Source organism: Xyrauchen texanus, chromosome 35 (genome assembly GCF_025860055.1).
Source record: "Xyrauchen texanus isolate HMW12.3.18 chromosome 35, RBS_HiC_50CHRs, whole genome shotgun sequence".
Classification (NCBI taxonomy): Eukaryota; Metazoa; Chordata; class Actinopteri; order Cypriniformes; family Catostomidae; genus Xyrauchen; species Xyrauchen texanus.
This window is the reverse complement of record NC_068310.1, coordinates 25429079-25456971: the sequence shown is the minus strand read 5'-3', so window position 1 is coordinate 25456971 and position 27893 is coordinate 25429079. Positions and strand designations below refer to the sequence as shown.

Sequence of the window (27893 nt, the reverse complement as noted above, 5' to 3'; positions counted from 1 at the left end):
TACACCACCCTTAAAATTTGCACAAACTCTGTTAAACTGACAACTTTACTGTATATGTATAAAAGCAGACATGTATTTTATGATAATACGCTTAATTTCCTCTCTTTGTTTGAAAATGTAAAGCATCAACTGATTGAATGTTGAGAGAAAACTTTTAGAGATATAATAAAAATATGTGAATTCTCTATACAATTCTATTCATAAGCAAACAACTATAAGGGGGGGAAGCAGAAGTGGGAAAAAAATGAAAGGTTTGCCAGCAACAGGGAAACAGCTATGAGAGCACATTCCTAGGCTTAGACAATGAGGGGTGGGACAAAACTGTATATATTTAAAATCTGTAATCTAACCCCTGAATCAGGAACATTGCTCAAAGTTTGGTTTAGACTTAACGAGATAGAGTCTGAAGGATTTGATCTGGGAATGTTTATTTCTAAGCGGAACATGACTGTTTTTATTCCGAGAACGAGCTTCTTGTTTTCGGTTTATCAGCTCGAGATTTGACTGGAGATAGAAAGTAATACGGCACGATATATTCTGCGCAATATTTCGCTAGAGGAAACAGTGCTGATCGTAAAGTGAGAACTGGTCGACTTAACTTATACTGCGTTGGGAATGTCAGGATGTGGGAAAAGTTAAAGATCGAGCACATCTGGATATGACTTACGGTACTGTTTTCAGTATACGCAGTAAAGATATTTTTTTTTTTTTTTTTTTTTTTACGTTTTACGTTAGATCAGATCAAGAGGAAAATCAGGTAAGTTCTTATCTCTTAAATCACGGAAATTGCTCTTATATGGTAAAAGTGGTGTAATTCAGGGAAATGTAGCTGTTTAATTTACACGATCAATCGTCTATAATAATGTTGAAAAACTTTTAGAATGAAAGTCATACATTGTTCATCATAACTTTGTGGTGATACTGCTCACATTATTAAGGGCATCATACAAAAATGACCTACAGCACAAGCTATATTTGTCTTTTACCCATTTATTTATTTATTTTAAAGTCCCATCTGTTATTCTCACTGATCAATTTGCTGATTTATCAGTTGAATTTTTTTTTTAAATTATTATCATTATTATTGCATTTAGGAACGCAGTGAGGCAAATCACCCAGGATGTTGTATAAAAGTAACACACAAACTTGTGCATTATTGAATCCATTCACTGAACTGAACTGACATATAGGCTGGCCAGTATATACAATACAGTATATGTTCATATCTTCTCATTGGAAAGGGATGAGAGTATCCAATAAAAAAAAATAAATAACTATTTAGGAATAAGTGTGAGCTGAAAATAAGGAGTAAGTGTCTAGTGTTCATTAGATGTCAATGATGGAATACCTGAGCTCACATTTGGGCGATGCAGTCATACAACAACAACAAAGGTGGGCCGCAATACAATCCTTTTTGTAAAGACTGGTCAACCACAAGTATAAGAAGAGTTAATTGATGTAAGAAAGAACGAAGGAAGCACTGTAATTTTCATACCAACATACTGCCTCAGCATCTTTGCACACCAGACATGTTTTACAAAAATCCTTGTTACTGTCAATGTGCAGGTACAGAGCCACAAATGAACCCCTCTTCAAGCAATCATGAACTGATAAGATGAATAATTGATCTATGTTGCTGTGAAATACGGGTTTTTGCAAATACATTCAGTCATACTAGTCCTTTCTAACTGTAGTCAAAACAGACAAGTTCCTACAGCTGCAAGATGAGATATGCCGCTAGATGCTGAATTTCCCCCTTACAATTTCAAACTCTTGACTCTATATCTATTTCTGATACTATTTTAAGTTAACAATGAGGTACATTATGAGGTGCATATTATATAGGTATATATATGGGGTTATACTATGGGTAGTTGACATTAAATACTTTTGGAAAGTTGAAATGTCCATGTATACACTTTATTTATTTAAAAAACGCATTTTAAGATTACAAGGAATTTTTGGTACAATATTTGTAAATTTTGTTTGACACTGCAGGACCTTTTAAAATGAACTAGTGAAGGCAAAATAGTGATTACTTTCCCTTTAAACTATATATATATACACACTCACTGAGCACTTTATTAGGAACACCTTTACACCTACTTATTCATGCAATTATCTAAATATCAGCCAATCATGGGTAATGCATAAAATCATGCAGATATGTCAGGGTCAGGAGCTTCAGTTAATGTTCACATCAACCATCAGTGATTGGCATCCTGGGATTTTCATGCACAACAGTCTCATTTTGAGTTTACTCAGAATGGTGGCAAAAAAAAAAAACATCCATTGAGCAACAGTTTGCGGTTTGAAATGCCTTGGTGGTTTGAGATATCAACGGAGAATGGCCAGACTAGCCCGAGCTGACAGAAAGGCTATGGTAACTCAGATAACCACTCTGTACAATTGTAGTATCTCAGAATGCACAACACGTAAAATCTTGAGGTGGATGGTCTACAACAGCTGAAGACCACGTCGGGTTCCACTTCTGTCAGCCAAGTACAGAAAGCTAAGGCTGCAGTGGGCACAGGCTCACCAAAACTCTGTAGCTGGAGACTGGAAAAACATAGTCTGGTATGATGAATCTCGATTTCAGCTGAGGCACACATAGTAGAGTCAGAATTTGGCGCAAACAGCATGAATCCATGGACACAACCTGCCTTTTGTCAACAGTTCAGGCTGGTGGCGGTGGGGTAATGGTGTGGGGAATGTTGTCATGTCACACTCTGAGCTTGTTTAATACCAATCAATCATCGCTTGAATGCCACAGCCTTTTTGATTATTGCCGCTGACCATGCACATCCCCTCATGGTCACAATTTACCCATCTTCTATTGGCTACTTCCAGCATGACAATGCATCATGTCACAAAGCAAAAGTCATCTCAAACTGGTTTTATGAACATGACAATGAGTGCACTGTTCTTCAGTGGCCTTCCCAGTCAGTGAATCTGAATAAAATAGAACATATTTGGGATGTGGTAGAACAGCATGAATTTGCAGCTGACAAATCTGCTGAATTTGTGTGATGCAATCATGTCAACATGGACCAAGGAATGTTTCCAACATCTTGTGAAATTCATGCCATGAAGAATTGAGGCTGTTTTCAGAGCAAAGGCCCTACTCAGTATTAGTAAAGTGTTGCTAATAAAGTGCTCAGTGAGTGTATATACTGGATATAAAGAGGTATATAATCCAGTAAATTAAATGTAAATATATGGGTTATAATGTGTGCAGTATAGCTGATGTATACAGCATTCTCTGAAATAGTAGTAACTAGCAATTGTTACCTCAAGGATCTATTTATACATGATCTAACCCATAATACCACATGAATCATATTTCTAGGTTACCTGACAAAAAATGTTTTAGTGTGTGAATAATTTTCATAATGGGGGCTTATTTTAGGTTACACATTATGGCCTGTGAAAATTGGAAGGAGATTTAAACAGTACACTGTACTGTTTGTTCCATGGGGCTTTCTACTTCTCTGAGAGAGAAAGCTGACCAGCAGGACATCGAAATAGGAATGGCATTTCATCATGTTCAGATTAGACTTTGATTCAAGACACTGATGCTATCTGATCTAAGAAAAATACTGGCAGCTTGGAAGTAAAACTCAGCATATACCCAGAGAGACGAGAGCATTTCCAAATGGGTGGGGATGTTTTCCATCTTAGCGCAAAGTAATTACCAGTTTTTGTGCATTGAGCCTACGTGACAATGTTGTTTACACTAGCCCACCTACACTTATATTGGTGGGCTTAAATCAAGTACTTAAAAGGCAACTCATCAGACAAAGTGACTCCAGTCAGGAATATTAAGAAGGAATCCAGCTGGAATATTAAGTAGTGATCAGACTGCATCATTACCAGATATGCATAGCTTTTTTGTGCTTGGGCTTGTGTTTCCTGATGGCATTCACTGATAGTTAACTTGAGATAGTAACTACAAATGTCACAGATTAAATAGACAAATTGACAATCATTATACACAAAGTATATAAGGACATTGATGAACGTAGTTTTATGTGCATATAAAAGTTTCAGAAGACAAGGATCTACTTGGACAGATCAACTCTGGCTCTAATTACCGATGTATTTCAAAACATCTGACTCTGTTTTCCATGGCGTCACATAAGTAAACTAAATACGGATTTAATTACAGTCTTGGGGCAACACAAAAATGTGTCCTGTTGTTTTCTGAAACATTTTGGTAAATATACTGATATACAGTGGCCCCAAAAGGTATATGGACACTTGTCACGCTTGAATTCACGAAATGAATGAATAACATTGCATTAGATATAAAAAGAAAACCAAGTGATATCTGCAAACAAATGATCATAGACCTTTTCTCACAACTCTACTATCTTAGCTACTTTCTTATTTTTGATTTTTAACCAACTGGTCTCAATGTGATTTTAATGGATGTACTTAGTCGGTTTCCTCCTCAAGTTCGCACAGGTGTAGTTTATCACATTAACTATTAACAGCCAGAAAGTGCCCAAAATTGAATCATTTCTCAGTCTGAGTGTGAAAAATTTAAAACTTAAGTAGGTGGATTTACTGACCCTTTCTATTCATTCTACAACATAGCCTATCTATTGTTTTATTATGTGAAACCCAACAAATGTCTTAGGATTGGACATTATATTTGGCTTTCAAGTCCATACACTGTAAACACAGTGCAGTTTTCACTAATTGCTTGATAACATTCTGGAACAATTAGCAACACTCTGGATTACAGGTTTTCCATAATTTACATATAATAGATTAAAACACAGCCATTTTTACTTGCGTGGCCAGTCGACTTCCAGACCAAGAGGAACAAGCACTCCGGAGTCACTGGAAGGCTAGCCGGGAGTGGCCTCTGAATGGCAGGAAGTAAAGCCATCAATATTTACTCTGTATGCAGCAGCCAGAGTGTGTGCAAGGACCAGCAGCACAGAGGAGAGCAATTCAGAGCCGAGCGGCTTCCACTAAATCCCTCTCCCACCCTCACGATAATTGCAGCACAGACAGACTGACTGGCCCTCTCAATCTGTTTAACTCATGACTTCCTTGTGTGGATAGAGGTTATCGTGCCTTTTTTACATTAAGGAATGTTGGCCATTTGCAGCGCCACATGTGATTGTATGATTGCGGCATTATATGATTGCGGTATGGAATGGTGCCTTCCTTGTAATTGGTAAATCTCTGAAGTATGGTGGAGGGGGCATGGGCATTTCAGTGGATATGTAAGGAGCCGGAAGTGTTTTGTGTGTCGGAGTGCTTTGATCTCTCTTAAGATTTGCTCTCTCGTTCTGTATTCCCATTCTCTTAGAGATGAAGGCTTCTGAGATGCTTGCTGTACTAGTTGTTTTGACGTATTCAGGGAGCTACACAGCTCTTGCAGGTGAGGCTACATAATGGCATTCTGTTCACAAAAGTAATGGAGAGTCTCATAATGTGTGCAGAAGGGGGAGTATTGCATGAAAATCTGAAGGGTGTTGTACAGATTTGCTTCTTGAGCAGAACGACAATAAGCCTTCCAATGCTATGTCTGGACAGCTGTGTTTGATAGGACACCTTTTAACATGCACAAATATAACTCTCAGGAATAGTATTAATTACTACATAGGAGCACACAACTTAAACCAGGGTTCTCAAAGAAGACCTGCAGTTTAATATAGCCCCTGCAGTGTTGAAGGAATAGTTTACCCAAAACTGAAAATTCTCTTACCTTGAAGTTGTTCCAAACCTGTATGATTTTCAGTCTTCCATGAAACACAAAATTAGATGTTACACAGAACTTTAGCTTCAGTTGCTATTCACTTTTATAGCAATTTTTACATACAATGAAAGTGAATGATGACTGAGGCTGTCTGCATCTCCTTTTGTTTTCCCATGGAAGAAAGAAAGTCTTAAATGGTGACAGAGTGTTTATTTTTGGGTAAAATATCCCTTTAAATGTTAATCTTTAAATCCAACCAGCAAAATGATTTTCACTTTTTGCATATTGGTTCAGCTTTTAATGTTTGCGCATAGTTTTCTTAAAGAATAGTCTGGGTTCAAGACATGTTAAGTTCAATCGACAGGATTTGTGGCATAATGTGTATATATATATGGGTTGCCAATTGTACAACTTAATTGCCATGATGATGTACTATAATGTCAACAAACCCTAAAACCCTCAAATGGCTGTAAAAATTACAATTTAAAATTTACAGCTCAAATAATACGAGTTTTTACAGAATAATTAATGTAAGTGCTTATATAAAATTATAAGCTTCACATTCACTTCCATTGTAAGTGCCTCACTGTAACCAAGATTTTTGCTTTTTTTTTAAGAAAATATTGATGAGTTGAAATACATTTTTGTGGTAATCAACATTATACCACAAATGCTGTCGATCGAGCTTAACTTGTATTAAACCTGGAATATACTGTACCTTTAAAAAAATGTCAAACAGTATCCTAATATACATTTCTGAATGGGGCTTATTAAAGGTCTAAAACAAAAAACACCACAAACAAACATGTGCTCACATTATTTCAAATACTGAAAAACTCAAGTTTGTAAAAACATTCGTATTTGCAATTGTTCAGCTGACCCCACCTGGATAGTGGTCCTTACTAGATCATTTGAGTTTGAGGCCCCTGCCTTAAACATGTTTTTTGTTTCAGATCATGAATCGGACTCTCCCCCAGAGGATGGTGAGTGTACTTACATACTGTAAATTAACTGAAATGAACAGAAATATTTGTTCTGTTGTTATCACACATTTTCTTACATTTATACATCCCTTTCTTGTCCATAGATAAGTGGGATGGAGGTGATATACAGTGCACATGTGAGAACACATATGCCTGTGTTAACAACACCTGCTTGGGCCGTATCTGCTTCTACAGTTCGGTCCATAACCGGGTTGTCAGAGGCTGTTTTCCAACCAGCGAGCAGTGCCATGTACCTGATGTTCCTGATGTGTATTCTAAGTGCTGCTTCACACATTTCTGTAATGCTAACCTCAGTGTGCCTGAACCAACAGGTCAGTAAATACACAATGTAACAGACTTGTGCTGCACTGTCAAAAGTGTTACCTAAAGGAGCCATTTATACCAGACCTAACCCTTAAAAATGTGTTTTGTTGGTTTAGTAAGTTACTGATGGGGCAATACAATAAAAGTTGGGAAATTCTGAGCCAGACTTCCGCACAATACAAGAACTTGGCCTCAATTCAACTTGACCAGATAATTCAGTTACCCATTCCATATTAAATTGTACAGATCGTTTGTGGCAATACAGACATTCATTACTGAAACCACAGAGGCCTTTGCTTCATGTGGTGTTACTTGAAGCATCAATGGAGGTTTGCTGCTACCTCCTAGTGTTGAATTCATGAGATGAAGACTCCAGTCATTTCAGTAGCCTTCTAAAAGCTGTTATGTTGAGATCACATGAGCAGCCAAATGTTATTTTCTAGGTGTCAGTATAAGTCTAAAATAATGAGTGCATCTGTAATCACAATGACAAATTTCACAGTTTCACCTTCAGAAAAGCACATGAAATGTAGTTACAGAACAGTCTTCTCAGCTGGCCTTGTATAAGGGTGTGACTAATGTCCTGTTGTGTCTGTGTATGTTTCCGGTAGAAAAGCCTGTTGGAATGATCCTGCTGGTGGGAGTGCCACTGTTAGTGCTGCTGGTGATGTCAATGGCAGCCTGCGGCCTTGTACTGTGGCTGCGCACAAGGCGACAGCACCACCAACTGATGGAGCATGACACATCCATGATCAAAGTACCCATTGGAGGGGACCCTAATTATGGGGTAAAGCACAACTGCTGGGACCTGTGTTACTGTGTTGCAGTCATAGCGTTTGTTGACTGATTTCATTTTCCTTAATTCAGATACAGTCTTTTCTGTTTCTGATTTTTGCAGTGCTCAAATTCCCAAAGGAAAGAAAAATCACAAAAGAGATCTCTTTAAAATCTCGGTTGTTTCCCCTATGCAGCAATGTGATTAAAAGCCAATGGAGGCTTTTGCTGAAGTCTTCTGCTTTGCAGATTTTTCTCCTAAAAATGTACCTCAGAAATCTCTAGAGTTACAGAAGAGAGCTTAACAAAGTGATCAAGATCTTGACAAAGAAGAGGGTTTCTTAGAGTGCTCTCAGATTTGCCAAGATACCAAAATCTGCAATCACGTCAGAAATTTTTATTTGAACTGAAACTTTTCTCATCAAAATCAGTCAAGGCCAAATTGTCTGAGCTATGATGTCATTAATTGTATAGCTCTTTACTCTTACTGCATGTCTTATTTGTTTATAATAAAAATTTTCCATTTTAGAAGAAACATCAGAGACAAAGTAGACATTTGATAAAGCATAGCTGCATTATTTAGCATTGTTGATTTCTAGAAAGTAATGTCTTGCTAAAACATGTTTGCATATCGCTGCGCTGCTTTGCGGTCCGTTTTGCATAACGCGGTGGCTCATTTTAGCTTATCGCGGCCCATTCTGCCATTTGGCGGCCGACCCACCGGCCTGCTAGGTTCTCCCGATGGCCAGTCCCACCCTGATCGGCCCCAAAGTGTGTCGGCCCACTGGGAAAATGCCTGGTATGTCAGATTACCAGTCCAGCCCTGATGTCAAGGATGCTCTTCACTGACACTTTTGTTGACTTGGTTAACAAGTACACATACTTTAAAAAAAAAATAGTAGGTGCTAAATTATTTGGTGTGTTGGAAATGATGGCAAAACTGTGGGACAGTCGTAATTGTTGAAACATTGATAGAAATCATTGAGGTTCATCTCCACTGATGTAAATTGATGAAATCAATATGTTTATTTCACTCTTTTTGGGGTTTTTATAGTTTTAAACGTGTAATAATTTGTATTTTTAAATGGATTGTAATTGTATAATATCGAAAATCTGGGTTTTTCAATATTAAAGATTATAAACTAGGCTAAAACAATCAAATCTTTAAATAAAAGGCATTTGAAAAGCACCTAAAATAAATGATGAAGACCTGGTAAAATGTTTCCAATTCAGTTTTAATCAGACCTTCTTAGAAAAACAAATAAGAACAATGCCATCTGTTTATCTGAATAAAAATCAAGCCCGTGGCAATTTCAAGGACATGAAATTGCCAGATGTTGATGTAACACCCAACTCTATCTTAATCAATGAAAGAGCAACCTTTGAATTCTCTAAATTCCATAGTTTGACTGTACCTGTATGTGTGTAGATTGTTTACATTCGACAGTGATATATGTGTGTGTAATTCTCTTTTTAGGATATCTTTGATGAGTTTTGTACATCAGGCAGTGGGACTGGCCTACCCTATCTGGTGCAGAGGACAATGGCTCGACAGATCTCGCTGGTTGAGTGTGTTGGTGAGTGAAACATTCATATCTCACGCAATATACACTACTGCAACAGCACTTTAATAATGCTTTGATCACAGCCATGTCTCACTATACCAATCTGTGTTTTGTTTCAGTATAAACATTATCATCTGAATGTTTTTGATAGGTAAAGGCCGTTATGGAGAGGTATGGAGAGGAACGTGGATGGGGGAGAGTGTGGCTGTCAAGATTTTCTCCTCTCGTGATGAGCAGTCTTGGATTAGAGAGACAGAGATCTACAACACGGTCCAACTAAGGCATGAAAACATCTTGGGTAAGTACCACCCACAGTGTGCATTTTTCATCACTTGTGTGGGGAAAAATCATTTTGAGAGTACTTCCGCTGCCATAATACATTCTGACATGTAAAAACGCCACTTCCCCAATGAAGCAACAACTTTTGATTAAAAATGTAATATCCTTCTCTCTCAGTCACACACAAATTCTCTTCTCATTATAAGGCTTCATTGCATCAGACATGACATCTAAAAACTCCAGCACTCAACTGTGGCTGGTCACTCACTTCCATGAGTTGGGCTCCCTTTACGACTTCCTGCAGGACACCACAATGGGCCCAGAGGGCTGCCTGCGCATGTGCCTGTCTATTGCCAGTGGCTTAGTGCATCTCCACACAGAGATCCTCACTACACAGGGCAAACCGGCCATCGCACACAGAGACCTGAAGAGCCGCAACATCCTGGTAAAAAGAAATGGCCAGTGCTGCATTGCTGACCTAGGTGAGAAAGTAGAACTTGCATTATTGTAGATTACTATAATCGTGCTGTAATCAAACACATTCTCCTTACTAACTGTAGTCTATTGTTGTACAATCATCATTGTTAATTGGTAATATTTATTTGACTCAATCACACTTGTTTGTTTTATATTGGGCTATTATGATTTTGGCCTGCTCTGTTGAAAGAAATAGGTTTAACCAGCCTAAGATATCTTGCTGGTCTTAACTGGTGTCACAGTATGGTCGGACTGGTCTTTTGGCTAATTTTTAGAGGGCTTTTGGGCACTTTTTAGCTTGGTCAGGCTGGGAGGTCAGCTTAAAGCAGCTAAGACCAGAAAACCTGCTTACGTTGATTTAAGGTGGGGTTTGTTTTTCTTCAGTTGGATGTTGAGATCATAAAAATGGTCTTTTCTTAAACATATTCTGTTCTTTGTGATCTATCAGGCCTAGCCGTCATTCACTCTCAATCGAATGACTATCTGGATGTGGGCAACAATCCAAGAGTGGGAACCAAACGCTATATGGCACCAGAGGTTTTGGACGAGACTATTCGTGTAGATGTTTTTGAGTCCTACAAACAGACTGATATCTGGGCACTGGGCCTTGTCCTCTGGGAAATAACCCGCCGAACTATTGTTAATGGTAAGATGGAGCAATTGCTAACCTTTATTTAATGACATCACTGTCATTCTGTGCTTTTGTGATCTGTTACAGAATGAATGATTGAAAGTGCTTTCAAAACGTGTATATTGATAAGAAAGACTCTGATGAGGCCTGAGGACTGATCAAGGACTGTGTACAGAAATAGTTATTTATTAAGAATGCCCTAAATTTCATGATAATTTAACTGTTATTGACCTCTTCAACTTCCTGTGAAAAGTTCATTTTCAGAAATCGTTCTTTTCCTAACTTTCCTTTTTCTGTTGCTAAGCAACAATTTACACCATCCTAGTAGAGGTGGTAGACTTTTCTGTTTATTTTTCACACGTTTCTTCATCTTACTTCCCTTCCATCCCTCCCTGTTTTTTTCTCCATGTCTGTGTCTGCCTTCTCTATCCACCCACGATTAGCGGTCCAGTAATTATAAACAATCTTATCGAATGTCAGCACTTCTCTCATATAGTCCAGATGCACTTTCTCTCTCTCTTTTTCTCTCTCACACAAATGTACTTTTTAAGCAGCACCTTGCCAACCATTTATATACAGTAGGGCCCAAGATTGCACATTCAAAAATCTGGGATTACAAATACTATGTAAACCTGAAAATGAAACCTGGCAGATAGTTTTAGGAATTTTATCAATTTAAAACAAATAAACATATTGCATAAGAAATGTTGAACTATTTTAGGTCACTTATCAAAATAATTTGTGACATTGCCTATGTGAATTCCTTTGTTCAAAAGTTCAGATTTCCAGAGCCCATGCCAGCTCAACTGCATGCTGTCATTAAAGCAAAATAGGCACATAACAAACAGTAGGACATTCTGAAATGAATGTTTCTTTTTCAATTCAGCTCAATTTCACAAAAATCGGTATGCTGAAAATATCATTTTAAATTATGAAATAAAAAAATTATAAAAAAATGTTATGCATTTTATCAAGGCATTTTCAGTAGTTGACTCCCAGTTGAACCCCAATATATGTATATTGCATTATAGGGTCAGGGTTGCTCTAAAGTTTAAGTCACATATATCTGTTTTTATTTCTGTCTTTTAGTCCAGGAAATGTAGCTTCACTATTTTTTTCTGATACTAATCTTTACTCCCAGAGTTTTTCCCCAATATGTCAGCTGCCTTACATGCTTACGCACGCTGGACAAATTCCAGCCATCCTCCCACAAAAGTATTAGTACTGCAAACCTCCCTCAATGTCCAAACCACAGTTTTATAGATATGGTCATAACAGACTCTCAGTCTCGGCACACATCTGCACTTTTGTCAGTGAAAATACAAATGTGATCAGTAAGCACATTTGCACAAAACCCTCTATATAACTCCCTTAATTCTGTGGTTTTCTCAGGGATTGTGGAGGAGTACAGACCGCCGTTCTTTGACATGGTGCCTTCTGACCCCAGTTTTGAGGAGATGAAGAAAGTGGTGTGCGTTGACCAGCATAGGCCTAGTCTACACAATCGACTACACTCTCATCCGGTAAGATACTCAAACATACCAGAGATACAGACTTGGACTTGAGACAGACCTGAGATAAGGCATTGCTTGACAGAAGAAATCTGCAGCAATTTGTTAGGGAATCACAGAATGTGTGTGGGACAAAATATCCTATCAACATGATGTCATTGAAAATAATCTTGTGGACTTTCATTGTGATAGTTCCACAGAGGGCATTATCATGCTTGATGCAAAAACATTTTGGCCATAACCTAGACACATGAATGCAGCCATTGCTGAAGCTCAGCTAGCATGTAACTGACTAAGAACAAGCAAGAGACAGAGAATGCAGAGGAGTAGTAAAAGTTGTAATATTGTTGCAAAATGTGTTACTTGATAAGAATTCATCCTTTAAGTCGTATCACCCATTGCAAGTTTTAGTTGTTTGCCACATAAGACTGTTTCATGTCTGCCACCGACACGCACTCCCTCCTACAACATATCCGTTCAAAGCAGAATTGCCAAAACATTTGAAAAAACAAAACAGTCAATCAATAGTTTTGTAAGACAAATATGAAAGTTATGACACATATTACATAGCAAATATAACAGATAGGACACAGCAACACAGTTCTCATAGTTTTGTAACAGAAGTTAGTGAATCTGAATTTAGAAAGCTATTCTTGTAATTTGACTTGCTGTCAGTCACATTTCCACAAATCTGTATTATAAAGTAACATTGTATCCTAACCAGCCATGGGCAACAAGTAGTGAGCAAAAGTACATTTTGTTTGATCACTTGTCTGTTTTCTGGGGTGGAGAGCCCCTCCCACTGTTAATTCTAATTGGTCAAAAATCCCTCTTCTTATAACTGTATATTAAAGGAATAGTTCACCCAAAATTGTTCATTCTCTCATCATTTACTCACCGTTATGTCGTCTCAAACTTGAATTAATTTATTTCTTCTGCGGAACACAAACAAAGATATTTTAATGGAGAAATTATGTCAATTATGTCACTGCAATGGCAAACTATGCCATTGCAGTCTTTAAGCACAATCACGTTCAAGCTTGAAGCATGCGCAGAGCGCTAGGTGGCGCTAGGAAGTATAATCAAGCTTGAAATCAAGATCCCCAAGGAGACTGCTGATGTCAATATTTATAGTGGAAAAGTTGTATCACTTAAGAAAAAATGGACTATGGAAACCACTGGAGTATATGGATAACCTTTATGCTGCCTTTATTTGCTTGAACATTTGGTCATCATGTTTGACTGTATGGCCAACAGACATCATATCTCAATTAAGATATCCTTGTTTGTGTTCCATGGTAGAAAGAAAGTCATACGAGTTTGAGATGACATCTATTCCTTCAACCATCACATATCTGTTTGGTAGTGATTGTGTCACATTGCACAGTAGGTCTGCATTTGGTGTGTGTGTGGACATGTAAACTGGTTGTCACTGGAAACTTTTCACATCACAAACATATAACCACCACAAATGACAAAGCAAATGATTATCACATTTTTCTGTATTTTTCTTTCAAGATCCTGTCTTCACTTGCCAAGATTATGAAAGAGTGCTGGTTCCAAAGCCCTTCGGCTCGACTCACTGCCCTGCGTGTGCGCAAGACTCTCTCCAAACTGGACCAGGACCATGACTACGACATAGACAAGCTCAAACTGGACCTCTAGAATAAGGCTGCCATCGTGCAAAACAGAGGCAGTTAAATTCTAATGGACCTTAATGACATATCCATTCCGACTTTCTTAATGTGCCTTTTTAAGCTTCTTCTGATCTTCTGCGCAGTATTGTCTTAATCTTAAGGCTCCAATGAACATAGTTTATCTTATCCTGAAATTGGCTCTCTGTGGTAAATTGAGCCCATAGCAGTGATGTTAAATGTTTCCTCTGGAACATAGCCACACAACTGCTCTTCTAGGGCGACTTGCATATTTCAACACGGTGATTCATTTGTTACTGAAAGTAAAACATGACTGATTTTGACCCACAAAATTATTTTTGTATAGTGAGCGTGAGAGTGAGAGAGTTTTACCATGTTGTGATGTTTTACCCGATAGGATGTGGGTTATTCTGAACTTCCTTACTGCAGAGTTTCCTGAAATTCTGACATTCCTGGACATTAGTCTGAAGAAGGGAGTTTGGTACATGCTTTATACTGTTTGTTGCACGTCTTCTATGAAGCTGATTTTTTTTCTCCATGAAAGACATTGGAATGGACCTTTTTTTTTTCTTTTTTTTACAAGAATGAAACTGATATACAACTTTCACCAAGAAATTATTCAAACATAGGAAATATTATTGTTAAATGCTACATGTTTTTTATTACCTAGCTGTACTGTATCTTTTTTTTTAACTATGTAAGAAAAACATTTACAATGCATTTGCTTTTTGAGAACTTATAATCTTATCGGAACATTTTTATACGATGTTTGTGCACAAATGCCTAATATTATTTTCACTACACATCTATTTACGGATTAATAAAACTTAAGAGTATTGAAGCAGACTTTCCCAATTATTTTAATATTTCCCTTTAGAAGTAGGCCTAAAAGGAATACAAATGCAAAGTTAATTTTTTCCACTAGAGGGAAGCATTAATTGGCAGTTTTTCTAAAACGTCTTGGTTCTCCTTGCATCTTTATCCATCAAACTGGTTTGAGCAAACTGTGCCAAGAACTGTGGTTTATGAATGCAGCATCAATGCAGTAGGCTTAAAAGGGAAATAAAGAATCAATTTCCTTGCTTCAATCCATCTCTTCAAATGATAAACAATATGCACCCTGTTTTACAAGCCATGCAGTCTTGCAATTGTTAGAATTGTTGTTCAGTACAAGAGACATTAAAGGACCTGATACCCCATGGGTTCTACCAAGACACACCTTGGCATTGTTGAATAACATTTCACAAATACAATACTGAATGCATCCTTCATGATCATGTTTCAGACAGACCTATATATACCCCCATGTGCAAATAGATCTCTCACGTATCATATTCATGGAAATTAAACTGCCAAATGGATGTTTTTCCATTATTAATCCCTTCCTACGCACACAGACACACGGTGGAGACCAAAAGAGCAGATGTTCCCCTGATTGATGGATATTTATAAGATGTTTATCTTGTTTTTTTCCACGCCAAAGTTTCCCATCAGTATGGTGTTTGTCTTGTTGTCAGACTGTATGGCTAAATGAGAGGATGGGCATTGATTCCTCTCTGCCGGTTTATCTATATCTGAGCCCTCAGTATATCCGTCTGTGGTGGAGCACAGAGAGGGGCTTTGCTGGAGATAATTCCCCTGCACTGCCCTACTCTGTCTGTCCAGTCAGATGGAGAGAGGGTTATTTTTAACAGAGCATAGGGGGGCTGTGTGGAGTATCAATGCCCTGTAATGCATAAAAGAGGTAGGCCAGACTCATTTCTTACACTCAATTCCTCTTCTCTGAAATTGTGCTCCTCCATCTTCCATGACATTTTTACAGTGAGTCGACCCATTTCAGATGCCTTTGTTTGAAAAATCGGATATGAACACCCAGCTGAAATATGCAGATAAATTTGATAATTGAGAGATATGACCCCACTTTATAGACAATAGACAAGATCTCTATGTAGTCAAACAAAGAGTTTAATGGTAACAAAAGAGGTTTAATACTCTGTAGGCCATTCTATTCTCATTGTATTTGACATTTGTCTTGAGAGCATCTTGAAAGAAATCTCTGCATAATTAGATTAGATCTTCATCGTTTCTCTTGTACCCATAAGGCTTAATGCACCATCTCAGTAGCAGAGGGTGCTCTCTTGTCATGTGGCCATTAAGAGGACAAACAGCTAGTGCATTAAATGTCTCTTTATTCCATGAAATTAAAATCACAAGCTCCTGCTCTGCTGTCCTGGGTTAGGTCCTGGCAAAAGCACTAGCGCTCCTATAGAAATATATTCAATGTCTTTCCCTGAAGAGATGTATTTCATCATCAAGAGATTTTTCATACAAGGACTTATAAATGTTAAATGTTATTATTATTATTATTATTTGTTATCAGTGATTTGATATTGAGTGTCTCTGAAGCTCAACCCAAGCTGTGTTTTTTTATGGGAGCTCTGAATGATTTCATGCTACTCACATGGGTTCTGTAAGCTCCTTTGGATCACACACATCACACAATGTGGCTTATGCTCCCAAAGGTAACTTTGGCTCCGAAGTCATATTAAAAACTGAAAGAACTGGAGAATGTAATAATAATTAAAAAAAAAAGGGTAAAAAAACAACAACAAAATTGCAGATCTCAATCTGCCCCTCTCTTCAGAAGTCAGACCTCTTTCAAGATAAATAAAACACGTTTTTGTTGCCTTAGATTGAGATCTCTTCTTTAACTCTCATGTTCTGTTGCGATTGACTGTATGTTTTTATGTTTGGGGTCCCAGAGAACTCAACTGTAGTATGTGTAAAAATAATAATGTAAATTTGATATTAGCCTTGATTTCCTTTTAGATTTGTGTTCCTCTGAATTAATTTAAACTCAGTTGGTAGATAGTATCACAGATTTAACCCCTCTGGTCTCAGAAATTAGGCATGCATTATTCATAAATGTAACCATTATCCAATATAGTCATGTTGTTTCTGTTTGGGCTCAATGTGAAACCAGTTAAACACATTGTAGAAAATAAAAATAAAGTAATGGCAGAAATAAATTGCTGTACTGTGACTTAAACATAAGTAATGTAACAATTATTATGAAGGACCTTTGAAGCAAGCTATCAATTTATAATTTTGTTTATAAACCATTCTCATATGATAAACCATGAAGTTTCAACCCAAAACTTCTATGTTAGCAAGGGCGTAGCCAGAAAATAATTTTTGGGTGGGCCTCAATAAAAATGGATGGGCCAAGTTTTTGCCCAAATTGTTTTTTACGAAATTTTCCTTAACAACAAAGAAGCACCTCATTCAAACAGTTTTTCACACTTTCAGAAATCAGAATGTATAATTTTTTTTTTAACTATTTTATAAATATATATCTGATGTCAAAGAATAATCTCTAATATTCTGGGTCTAATTTGGGTGGCCCAGGCCAACCATGTCCCACCCTTTGTTTTTTGAGCTATTAAAACAGCATATACCAGACCAAGCATAGGGGTTGATGGGATAACTGTGCCTGAGTAGGCAATAGAATGATACAATTATGATAAATGTATATAAGCATCCTCTGATATTAAGCATATGTGAAAAGCAAATTGTATGACCCTGCTCTGTTATAAAGAGATTAAAATAAATTACACAAAATATTCTCAATATGTGGATGCATTTTCCCATTCTAGTGGTATAAACTGTTTTGTACTAGTTACTAATTTCAGCCAATTTGTCCATGTTAAGAACACAAGCTTTAAAATGTTTGGGACATAAAATACCACACTGAATCAACATCAAAACAATCACGATGAGACCTTAACTGCATCCTGGACATGACCATCACCCCAATTCACAAATAAGTCCTTGTAAAGAGACATTTCACCACAATAAAGGAGCCATGGCGTGGAACCCTCCCCTTATAATCTAGGCACACCCCTTTAACCCACTATTGTCTGTCCCAGTCTGGCAGGCGGTGCATGGCTGGTTGGTTTGTGGTTGAGTTAAAGTCTCGCTCGCTTGTCAATATCACACAGCAAATGCGTTAATGCAAAGAGATGGGAATCTTGCAGTCATGTTTCTAAGACGAATTACTGTAACGCTGCTCGCCCTGTGTGGATTTATAGCGATCGGCGATGGTGAGTCGAGTGTTTGTGTGTGTATGTGTGTCACCCTCTCTGTGTGTGTGTATTTATTTATTTGATAGGCTGCTGGTGTGTGGAGAGAGTGTGACCAGGCTGCGCTGCTGGACGACGGGGCAGCCTGAAGCTCATCATGGCGCTGTGTCTGGGATTTATAAACCAGTCATCTACGGCGTAAATAACCTCTCATTCATTTATCACCGGTTCAGTATTGTAGCGCTTATTTCATCTTTATCACTAGTCGGGTTGCTTTTACGTAATTTTATTGGTTTGACTATTATTATTAGCAACTAACCGCGCACGAGCGTTTGTTGTCGCTTTGAATTGTGACATTATTTTCAGGACACTTAAAGAAATATTCCGGGTTCAAGTTAAGTTGAGTTCAATTAATCGACATCATTTGAGCATTAATGTTGATAACCACAAAAATGTATTTAGACTCGCCCCTCCTTTTCTTCATAAAAAAGCAGAAATCTGGGTTAAAGTGAGGCATTTACTATAAAAGTGAATGGGGCCAATCCCTAAACGTTAAAATACTCACTGTTTCAAAAGTATAGCCACAAGACGTAAACAATATGCGTATTGACATGATTTTAGTGCGATTAAATTGCTTTCTAACTTTTTCTGTGTAAGCAATGTCTACTTTCTCCACTTCGTTGCCATGACAACATAATAACATAAACCCTGTAAAAAAAATCGATAGAAACAACTTTACATCTCAAACAATGTACAAGTTTTGACTGAAAAATAAATGTTTGTGCTTTTATAAAATTGCAATCTTCACTATTCTACTTTTTAAACCCGCCAAAAATTGGCCCTATTCACTTCCGTTGTAAGTGCCTCACTGTAACTCCGATATTTGCCTTTATTTTTTTTATTAAGAACAGAAGGGGCAAGTCGAAAATCATTTTTGTGGTGATCAGCATTATGCCACAAATGCTGTTAAATGGGCTTAACTTGTATTGTACCCGGAATATTCCCCTAAACACAATTTACTCCCCGGTTCTCACAACCGCAATGCCTCTGGACCTTACTTTTGCTATTTCAGTTGTTTTCAATAATGATTGTCACTACCGTAACACATTATTTTGCATTTTTGTATCGTTATTTTATATGTTGTGGTAATGATAATATCATAATGATTATCTTTTTTTCACATTGCGGTAATGAGAATTGGGGGGTAAAATATGCTGTCGTGAAAATGATGTCACAATGTAAATCGTAATGGCCCTAAAATTAGGTTTTTTTATTATGCAAAAAAAATTATTTGATTTACATACACTTAGGTTGAAGTCATTAAAACTCGAAAGGGAGTGTGGAGAGACTGTGAGAATTAGCAAATATACCTTTTGGAATCGTACGCGTCACATTTCCAGAGAGCACATGGATGTGCTACGCAATGTAGTGCAGCAAAAGGTGAGTGTAAAGGGATTTCAATGGAAAGGAGGCGGCGAGAACCGGCTTGACAATATAAATAATAGTTTTAATAATAAACTGAATGGAAAACACACAAACATTATCACAGAGCAGCTCCATGTCATTCTCTCGAACCGTCGTCACCGGCCGCCTTTATCCCTTGCGCGCCCCCATCAGGCTGATTGGGGACCGGCGTGCGTTGTTCCAACCCGGCCCCGCCCTCCTCCGCTCTACAGTGAGCTAGTAGGCTACGCTATTCTATAATAAATTAATAGAGAAGTAATGTATCTTGTTTTGCCATCGAGTTAGTGCAGCTGCCAGCTAGAAACAGGCCCAGTTCTGTGGGGTTGCGAACATTAGAGCACCCTCAATTGAATATGTAAGCTTAATAATACTGTATTTTGGCAAAGCATTTTGCCTTGAATCCTGACGAACACACACACAAAACCAATGAACATGTCTGGTCTTGCAGATCAGTGTGTCCTAATTTGCAGGCGTAGCATTCTGCTTTCATGCCTCTATTATACAATTGATCAGTTGATTAGTAAAGATTTATGCTCTCGCATAGAGAATTTCATTGTGGAATTATCTAACTACGGATCATTTGATAATTTAATGAATGTGTGCCTATAGTCTATATTTCATCCAGAGGGGCACCTCAGCCCAAGTAGGCAAAGGGGCAGTTGCTTGGGCCACTGTAGTTACCCACTTTGTGTGTGTGTTTGGAACCAAGTATACTACAGAGAAATTTTGTGTCTGAGCGAACGTTTTTTTTACCAGTGAGCATGAGCGATACTTGTGTGGAGTGTCCACTTGGGCCGTGAGCACATGTGCATGGAGCGGGTTATTGTGTGGAGTGTCACACTGCTTTGCTTGCCTGCTCTGGACCATGCAACCATCATACTGCTCAGGAAAGAGATGCATTCTGTCTCCTAGAGATATACATAGTTTGGTGTGACTAGTGCAAATCAATCCCAGAACAACAGCAAAGGACCTTGTGAAGATGCTGGAGGAAATGGGTAGACACGTATCTATATCCACAGTAAAATTAGTCCTATATTGACATAACCTGAAAGGCTGCTCCGAAAGGCCACTTCTACAAACCCTCCATAAAAAAGACAGACTACAGTTTGCAAGTGCACATGAGGACAATGAGCTTACTTTTTGAAGAAATGTCCTCTGGTCTAATGAAACAAAAGTGAACTGTTTGGCCATAATGACAGGTTATGTTTGGAGGAAAACGGATGAGGCTTGCAAGCCGAAGATCACCATCCCAACCATGAAGCATGGGGATGGCAGCATCATGTTGTGGGGGTGCTTTGCTGCAGGAGGGACTGGAGCACTGAGGAAGGGAAAAATTATGTGGAACTATTGAGGCAACATCTCAAACATCAGCCATGAAGTTAAAGCTTGGTTGCAAATGGGTCTTCCAATGACCCCAAGCATACCTCCAAAGTTGTGGCAAAATGTCTTAAGGACAACAAAGTCAATGTATTGGCCATCACAAAGCCCTGACCTCAATCTGATAGAAAATTTGTGGGCAGAACTGAAAAAGCGTGTGCGAGCAAGGAGGCCTACAAACCTGACTCAGTTACGCCAGTCCTGTCTGGAGGAACGGGACAAAATTCCAGCAACTTGTTGTGAGAAGCTTGTGTAAGGCGACACATAACGTTTGACTCAAGTTAAACAATTTAAAGTCAATGCCACCAAACACTAACAAAGTGTATGTAAACTGAAAAAAACTGAAATAAATAATTCTCTCTAATATTATTCTGACATTTCACATTCTTAAAATAAAGTAGTGATCCTAACTGACCTAAGACAGGGAAAGTTTTCTATGATTAAATGTCAGGAATTGTGAAAAGTTTAAATGTATTTGGCTAAGGTGTGTATAAACTTTTGACTTCAACTGTAACTATGATACATTTCGCGGTAAATTGTGGCCTGTCAAAACAAACAGGCTCTAAACTGACCAAATGACCTCCAGTATTTCACAACGCTTCACAGAACTGATGTCACAATGAATGAGTGTTCATGATGTTTTTACACATTAAGATACTTATTTAAACTTCACACACAGGATAAGATGTCTTTAACAAGACTGCTTATTTATAGTTTTAGATTATATCATAATTGTTGTTTTCAGTCTATCATTTGCTGTGGCATACTCATGTTTACACAACAACTCAGTGGCAGCCCATCTTTGAGAATTGTGTTTTTTGGCTTGCAGAACCAGTCCCCACTGACCCCATTTCTATTGTCAAGCCATTAGGACTAGGAAATGTTGCCAACTCACTTAGTTGTTTTAATTTCAAAAGATAACCCAACTTGAGTTATATTACTATTTATTTACAAAGTTTACTGCTTAATGAAAAATGAAGTTGTGTTTTAGAACCCCTGGCAAGCACATCTCTGTTGTAGAGTGCGATGGGAAGCTGGTCATTAAACAAAGTCAGACTGAAGTCAGATTTGGAGTCTGGTCCTTTGTAATGGAAATGTTGCCAATGAGCCCTATTCAGTGGCCTGTCAAGGGAGTCTGCCTTTCTTTTGTATTGTAAAACTGATGGTTGTTACATCCACAGCACGAATAAACAAGTTTGTGGTTGGACGGCACTGCAAGATAACCGTTTGTGCCAGGAAACAATGGATTATTATGTTTTATGCAAAAAAAATGTGGTGTTGAAGTTCTGGTGATATTTGCGTGTACACAAAAAAATGTGTTTAATATTTAGCCACCTTCTTGAGACACAAGGGGATGTTTGTAACTAGAATAATAATGACGTTTACAGTCAGGTCAGTGTGGATTTGTGTTACAATCCACTAGTTAAAATATAAAAGTATTTCCTTGTTGCAGTTTGTTACACTCTGGGCATGTTGAGGATGACAGTGTAATGAAGTTTACCACTGCAGGGACCATATTAATTTGACTTTAAAAAAGGTTCTGCAATCTATGATCTATAACTGGTGACTCATCTTTTTCCGAGAAGCATTTACGAACGTTGTGATGCACAAAATGCTTCCAAACTATTTCATCAAACTTAATGGGAAAGACTAGACAGATCCCACCTCTAGTAAATCTGACTGGGTCAACTCAAAGTCAGGCACAACAGTGAGTGGATTGTAGTGTGAGAGGTGCCTTCAGGCTGCAGTGATGGGTTTGCATAGCTGCTGGTAGTTGGATAAAGACTGTGGAAAGGGAACAGATTGGAGTCTCCAGCCATGCTATGGTAATTATTCCACTGAGGTGGTGAAAGTAGGGAATCTAAGGCTATTCAGTGTCTTCAGGCCCTGTTTTCTTGGTAATGAGTTTCTAGGAGGTGGCGAGTATGGCTGATTGGTGTCTTAGTAAGCTTCCTATCTGAATTAATCGTTTTCCATATGTTTTCATTAAATTGGCACATTGTGACTGTTCAAGCTTCTAGATGTCCGTGTGATGGTTCTCACAGGCTTGTGTGAGAAAACGACAGCAATGTGATATGGGCACTGTGAGCTAGGCAGACAGCCGTGAGGCAGGGTGCGTCTCTCTTTCAGCATTATTATTCTCTCCCAGATTTTTCTTTTCTTTTCACATGTAGACCAAACTGAAATAAAAAACTTGCACCGGTTCACACAATCCCTGATATTCTACATTGATGTTTGGTGAAAAACACTCCAGGAATGACACTGTAACTTATTCTAAACTTAAAATTGTATGAGTGATTCATTGGCTTACAAAACAACTGTAGTTATTGTTGTACAAGTACCTTTGTACTAGCTGCGCACTTATGAAAAAGTTCCCCAAAAAAATCTAAATTATGTCATTATTTATTCCCCCTCTTGTTATTCCAAACCAAGATGCTGTTATTTCCTTAGTGTAGCAAAAGTATAACATTTTTAAGAATCTTTACACTATTGGCATACAAGGGCTACATGTTCCAAATAGGCCAAAAACACCATAAAAGCACAATAAAGGTATCATAAAAGTGGTCCATTGGACTCATGCATTATATTCTAAGTCTTCTGTTTGAGGAACAGGCCGAAACTCATGTCTAAAAAAAAAAAATGGCACGTCAATGTCATTGAAGCCAAACACAATTGGCCATTGAGTGAATAGGATCCTTTGAAATGCATTTTATTTTGTCCCAAATTCTGTTTGCCATTTAATTTTTCTGAATTCTGTGTTTTAAAGTTTTATTTAATTTTATTTTAACTGTCTTCTCAAATAAATTCAAAGGACTTAAATCAAACTAAAATGGAACAATTACTTTTTAACATAGCATTGCATAATTTTTTATCAAATGAAGTGCTTTCAAATCCTCACAGCACTTTCCAAAACACAACATTGTTGAGGAAATGTCAGGCTTCTACAGAGCAGATATATCAAATCGGAAATACATTTAATATAATTCATGTAAAAGGTGTTTTTTGCTAACATTTTAGAGACTATTACAATCCAATAATATATCCTAACTATATTTTAAATAAACTAATCTAAACCAACAAGAAATGTGATGGCATATTTCATTAATTTATTTATTCTTTTATAAAATTCCACGTATTAGAACAGAACTCATGTATTATACATTTGACATATGAACAACCAGTCAGTAACTGCACTGCTTGATTTAATACAGACACAGGTCATCGGTAATAAATGGTAACCGTTCTAGAGACTATGTTATATAGCCTAATGTTGTACTTCAGGCTTGTGAGACTTCAACAGTTCTTTTTTCATTTGAAGTTGGACATTCATAACTTTCACATCAGTAAAATATTACTTGTATTCTGGACTATACTGGAAGCACTGTATATTTTGCACTGTAGATTCAAAAGAACTCATTCGAATAATTATTTCAGGAATCGGACTATACCTGAACGGCGTATGATTGCGCTGTAGATTCAAAAGTACCGCCACCTTTGAATAATTCTTACTGGAATCGAGATTCAAAAGAGCTGGATCGAGAGTGGTTCGATCAGGAATCAAATGCACTGGTAGAGCTGTGTGTTTTATGCTGTAGAGATAGTAGAGGGCAGCGCTGCTACAGATATGCGTTGTGGGTGACACTGTCAGAGTATTTCAGGACTTGTTCCAGACACATCGGCAGAAAATTTCATGCAGGAGAACAGTTAACGGAACCAAAAGTCATGTAAATCATACGGTTCCCAACCCTACGAATGAAGACTTTTAGTTTGAATGTATTTGACATCTTCTCACTTCCAGAAATCCAGCGATTTAAATTATATAAATATACAGTGTAGTAATATTATTATTATTATTATTATTATTATTATTATTATTATTATTATTATTATTATTCTTAAGTTTAATTTATATAGCGCTTTTCAAAAAGCTCAAAGCACTTTACATGTGTCAACAAACAAATGTATCATAACAAAACAATAAATCATTATAGTATACAAAAAGCAAGGCAAGTTTACAAGCACAACACAACAAACCAGGAGTGAAAATGTGGATTTGCACATGTCCGTCCAAACAGTTCAAAACAAAATGAGCCGTAGGGTAAAGAATTACATGAGTGTAGTCCCTCGTTGAGTGGGGGCACAATCAACCCTTGTCGACACTCCACATCTCCCATATCACAGAGAAAAAATGCCCAAAGGGATCACACGATGATGACTGGCACCATGGCATTAGAGAATGCAGCCACACCGTCTGCAGCAATCATGCTGCCCGGCAGGCAGGCCAGTGGAATCAGGTACGCCGGGTGAGACACTGCAGCATGCTGGTGGAATCAGGTATGCCGGACGAGACTCCGCAACATGCAGATGGAATCAGGTAGGCTGAGTGAGACACTGCAGCAGACCAGTGTAGCAAAGCAGCCTGCTCCCGCACACCGTTGGGATACTACAAAAATGGTCAAACAAATTATTGGAATTAAATCCAATAATGTCCGTTTTTATGGGTGTGTTAAACGACAACGAGTACAACAATGAGACGGAACAAAACGAAGACAAACGAACAGCTCCGATGTGAAGCAGCAGCCAAGCGCGCACAGCGTACACACACCGGAAGTGTTGCATATGTTGCATACTTCACAGTGAATAAGTGCTCTGCTCTTTGTCATCTACACACACACACACAATGTTCTTGTTTACAATGCTGTGATATCAGTGGATGAGTGGCTAGCTTCACACATTCACTTTGAAGTGCAAAGCACATGCAGACCGTATATTTATTTCATTAAATCTCAGTCCTTTGTGCTTTAATTATCGTTCTAGGGCATATCATGATTTTACTTGTATCTTCATTCAATTTATTCCAAATGTGTCAAATTCCGTGACAATCCACGTTTAATAGTTAATTCCGTTTAATGAAGATTCTGTCTGTGTTTTCCGTATCGTTGAAATATAGGGCCCTATAAGTGTACAATTGAATTTGTTGTGCTGTTTTTGGATTCTGGACATGAAAACGAGCTTCAGGGGATGGCAACGTTGTCAGTATAGTGATAACATTCCTCAGACAGACCAATTATATAGCTTCAGAAGATTTGGAATATACAGCCCTGGTCATTATGAACTATATTTGCAAGATCTATTTAAAGATCTTCAAATATTTCTTCAGTTGTTTTCAATGTAAAAATTGTTTCCTGTAATAGTCAAAGGTCCTGAACCATAAAACTCTAAACTTGTGTTGCGGATGCAGGACTGAGCAGAAATTTGAAGCCCATAACACAGGAGGGCTCCAGGTGCTGTGGACTAGTGTTATGGAAATGAAAGGGAGCACATTAAGCCATATTTTGCATGTGTGTGCTTTAATATAAGATCAGAGCATGGAAAGTGTACAGCATAAAGAGATCTGTGGGTTCATAGGGAGGGTGTGTGCGTGCAAGCATATGTCTATTGAGACCACGGTCACAGCAGACTGAGGTTTCTCTCTGCTTCATTAATGACCTTGTTAATGACCTGAATGGCCGGCAGGCAGTGCTGGTTGTACTCACAGACAGACCCTAGTGTGACCTACATTTGGATGGCTGCATTGAAATTAGTATCATGTTTATTTATTTATTTATAATTATTATTTTTTTTTTTGTACTAAAAAGTATATTAAAGATATAGTACACCCAATAATGAATATTCGGTCATCATTTCCAAACCCTCATATCATTCCAAAACCAAATTACATTTCTTGATTCTGGGACACCAGAACGTCTGCACTGTTAATTTTTCCATACAATGAATGTCCCTAAAGTACTGCCTGACATCTCCTTTTGTGATCTTCAAAAGAAAGTAACAATATGAAGAGGAGTAAATAAATTGTCAAACTTTTTTTTTTTTTTCTACTAAGTATTCCTTAAAAACAAGGGTGACTCTTATCATAATTAGACATGGGCACGGGTAATTTACTAATCGAGTAGTCGTTCAGCTTTAAAAAGTCAACCAGTAAAAACACTCCTCGGATATTGCAGTTTAATATTCCTTTGAGCTTTTGCCTGCTGTAGGCAACTTCTCCACATCTTGTGGTTGAACAACTCTTACGTTATTTAAAGTGACCGTATCACTTCAGAAGACTTTGAATGTATGTTTCTATGTATGAGTGCAAATTCTTTTTGTCATTTTTTTGTTGTTGTTGTTGTAGTTCCAGCATAGTGCTTTTCATAACAAAAACAGGCTCAAAGGTTGAACTTCAATTCAGAATTTTAAGTAATTGATTACTCATTTACTTGACCAAAACTACTTGAACTGCCCATCCCCAAACATAATCTTATATACACTGCTATTCAAAGGTTTGGACACACTAGACTGAATTTGTTACTCATGGTCTTAAAAATACATCTGATCTAAAAGCAAAGGCTTAAATACCAAGTATTAGTTTTGTAGAGTAATATAAATTGTCTAAATTTGGACATTTCTTTAAAAAAAACTAAAATGTAATTTCTCTTAATAAATGAGTTTGACCTGATTATGAAAGAAAATCAGCTAGTATGCTAGTAAAAGCATCCCAGGTAGAGATACCTCATCAATTTGGATGAGAAAATGACTAGAGAGTAACAAGCTGTTGTCCATGTAATTTATCGAAAACGTAGTTTTGAACACTGTTTGGACATTATGCAGTCCCCATACTTCCATTTGTGTTATTTCATAATTGTGTTGACTTTTCTATTATTCTAAAATATAGAAAAATAGTAAAAAAAAAGAAACTAGTCCAAACTTTTGGCAGTGGTTGTGTAATTCAGTTAATACTTTTATATATAGTATAGAAATAGATATATAGATTTATGTAAAGTATATAAATAACTTCTTCCTATGTTTGCCAGAGAGAGTAAACGGTCTGATTATTATTGAATTGAATGAAGGGGGTGTAAAGCTCTGTAGATTCAGGTTTTGTGTGGGAAAGTGGTTTCTGCCTCCTGAGCAGATGAGTAATTTGACCAATGAGGGTATTGAAGAAGCTCTCCTTCCTTTCACTGCATTGATTTTGTGAGTGCATGTATTTCAATGTGCAATTTAGAGTGCAT

The 27893-nt window shown here is 37.6% G+C and overlaps 2 protein-coding genes across 5 annotated transcripts in view; both read left to right on the top strand.

Moving 5' to 3' along the window:
• Positions 1 to 286: 286 nt before the first annotated feature.
• acvrl1 (activin A receptor like type 1) lies at positions 287 to 16910 on the top strand. 2 transcript variants are annotated; one of them, XM_052105464.1, is made up of 11 exons: positions 287 to 757; positions 5327 to 5398; positions 6670 to 6699; positions 6804 to 7031; positions 7635 to 7810; positions 9275 to 9374; positions 9514 to 9660; positions 9848 to 10123; positions 10567 to 10764; positions 12142 to 12272; positions 13779 to 16910. In XM_052105464.1, the coding sequence occupies exons 2-11, from the start codon at positions 5329 to 5331 to the stop codon at positions 13923 to 13925; spliced, it is 1503 nt and encodes a 500-aa protein (XP_051961424.1). In that variant the 5' UTR covers positions 287 to 757; positions 5327 to 5328; the 3' UTR covers positions 13926 to 16910. The 2 variants fall into 2 exon arrangements, with proteins under 2 accessions (XP_051961424.1, XP_051961423.1); XM_052105463.1 differs by lacking the exon at positions 287 to 757 and adding an exon at positions 2903 to 5191.
• Positions 16911 to 17855: 945 nt separating this feature from the next.
• LOC127628831 (activin receptor type-1B-like) overlaps positions 17856 to 27893 on the top strand; it is a 29361-nt gene continuing 19323 nt past the window's right edge. Inside the window, exon 1 of one of the 3 annotated variants that reach the window (XM_052105746.1) lies at positions 17856 to 18018. In XM_052105746.1, the coding sequence (XP_051961706.1) occupies positions 17928 to 18018 (91 nt within the window). In that variant the 5' untranslated portion in view covers positions 17856 to 17927. Of the gene's footprint in view, positions 18019 to 18100; positions 18196 to 22541; positions 22665 to 27893 lie in introns of those variants that run through there. The other 2 variants (XM_052105747.1, XM_052105749.1) reach the window with 2 other exon arrangements.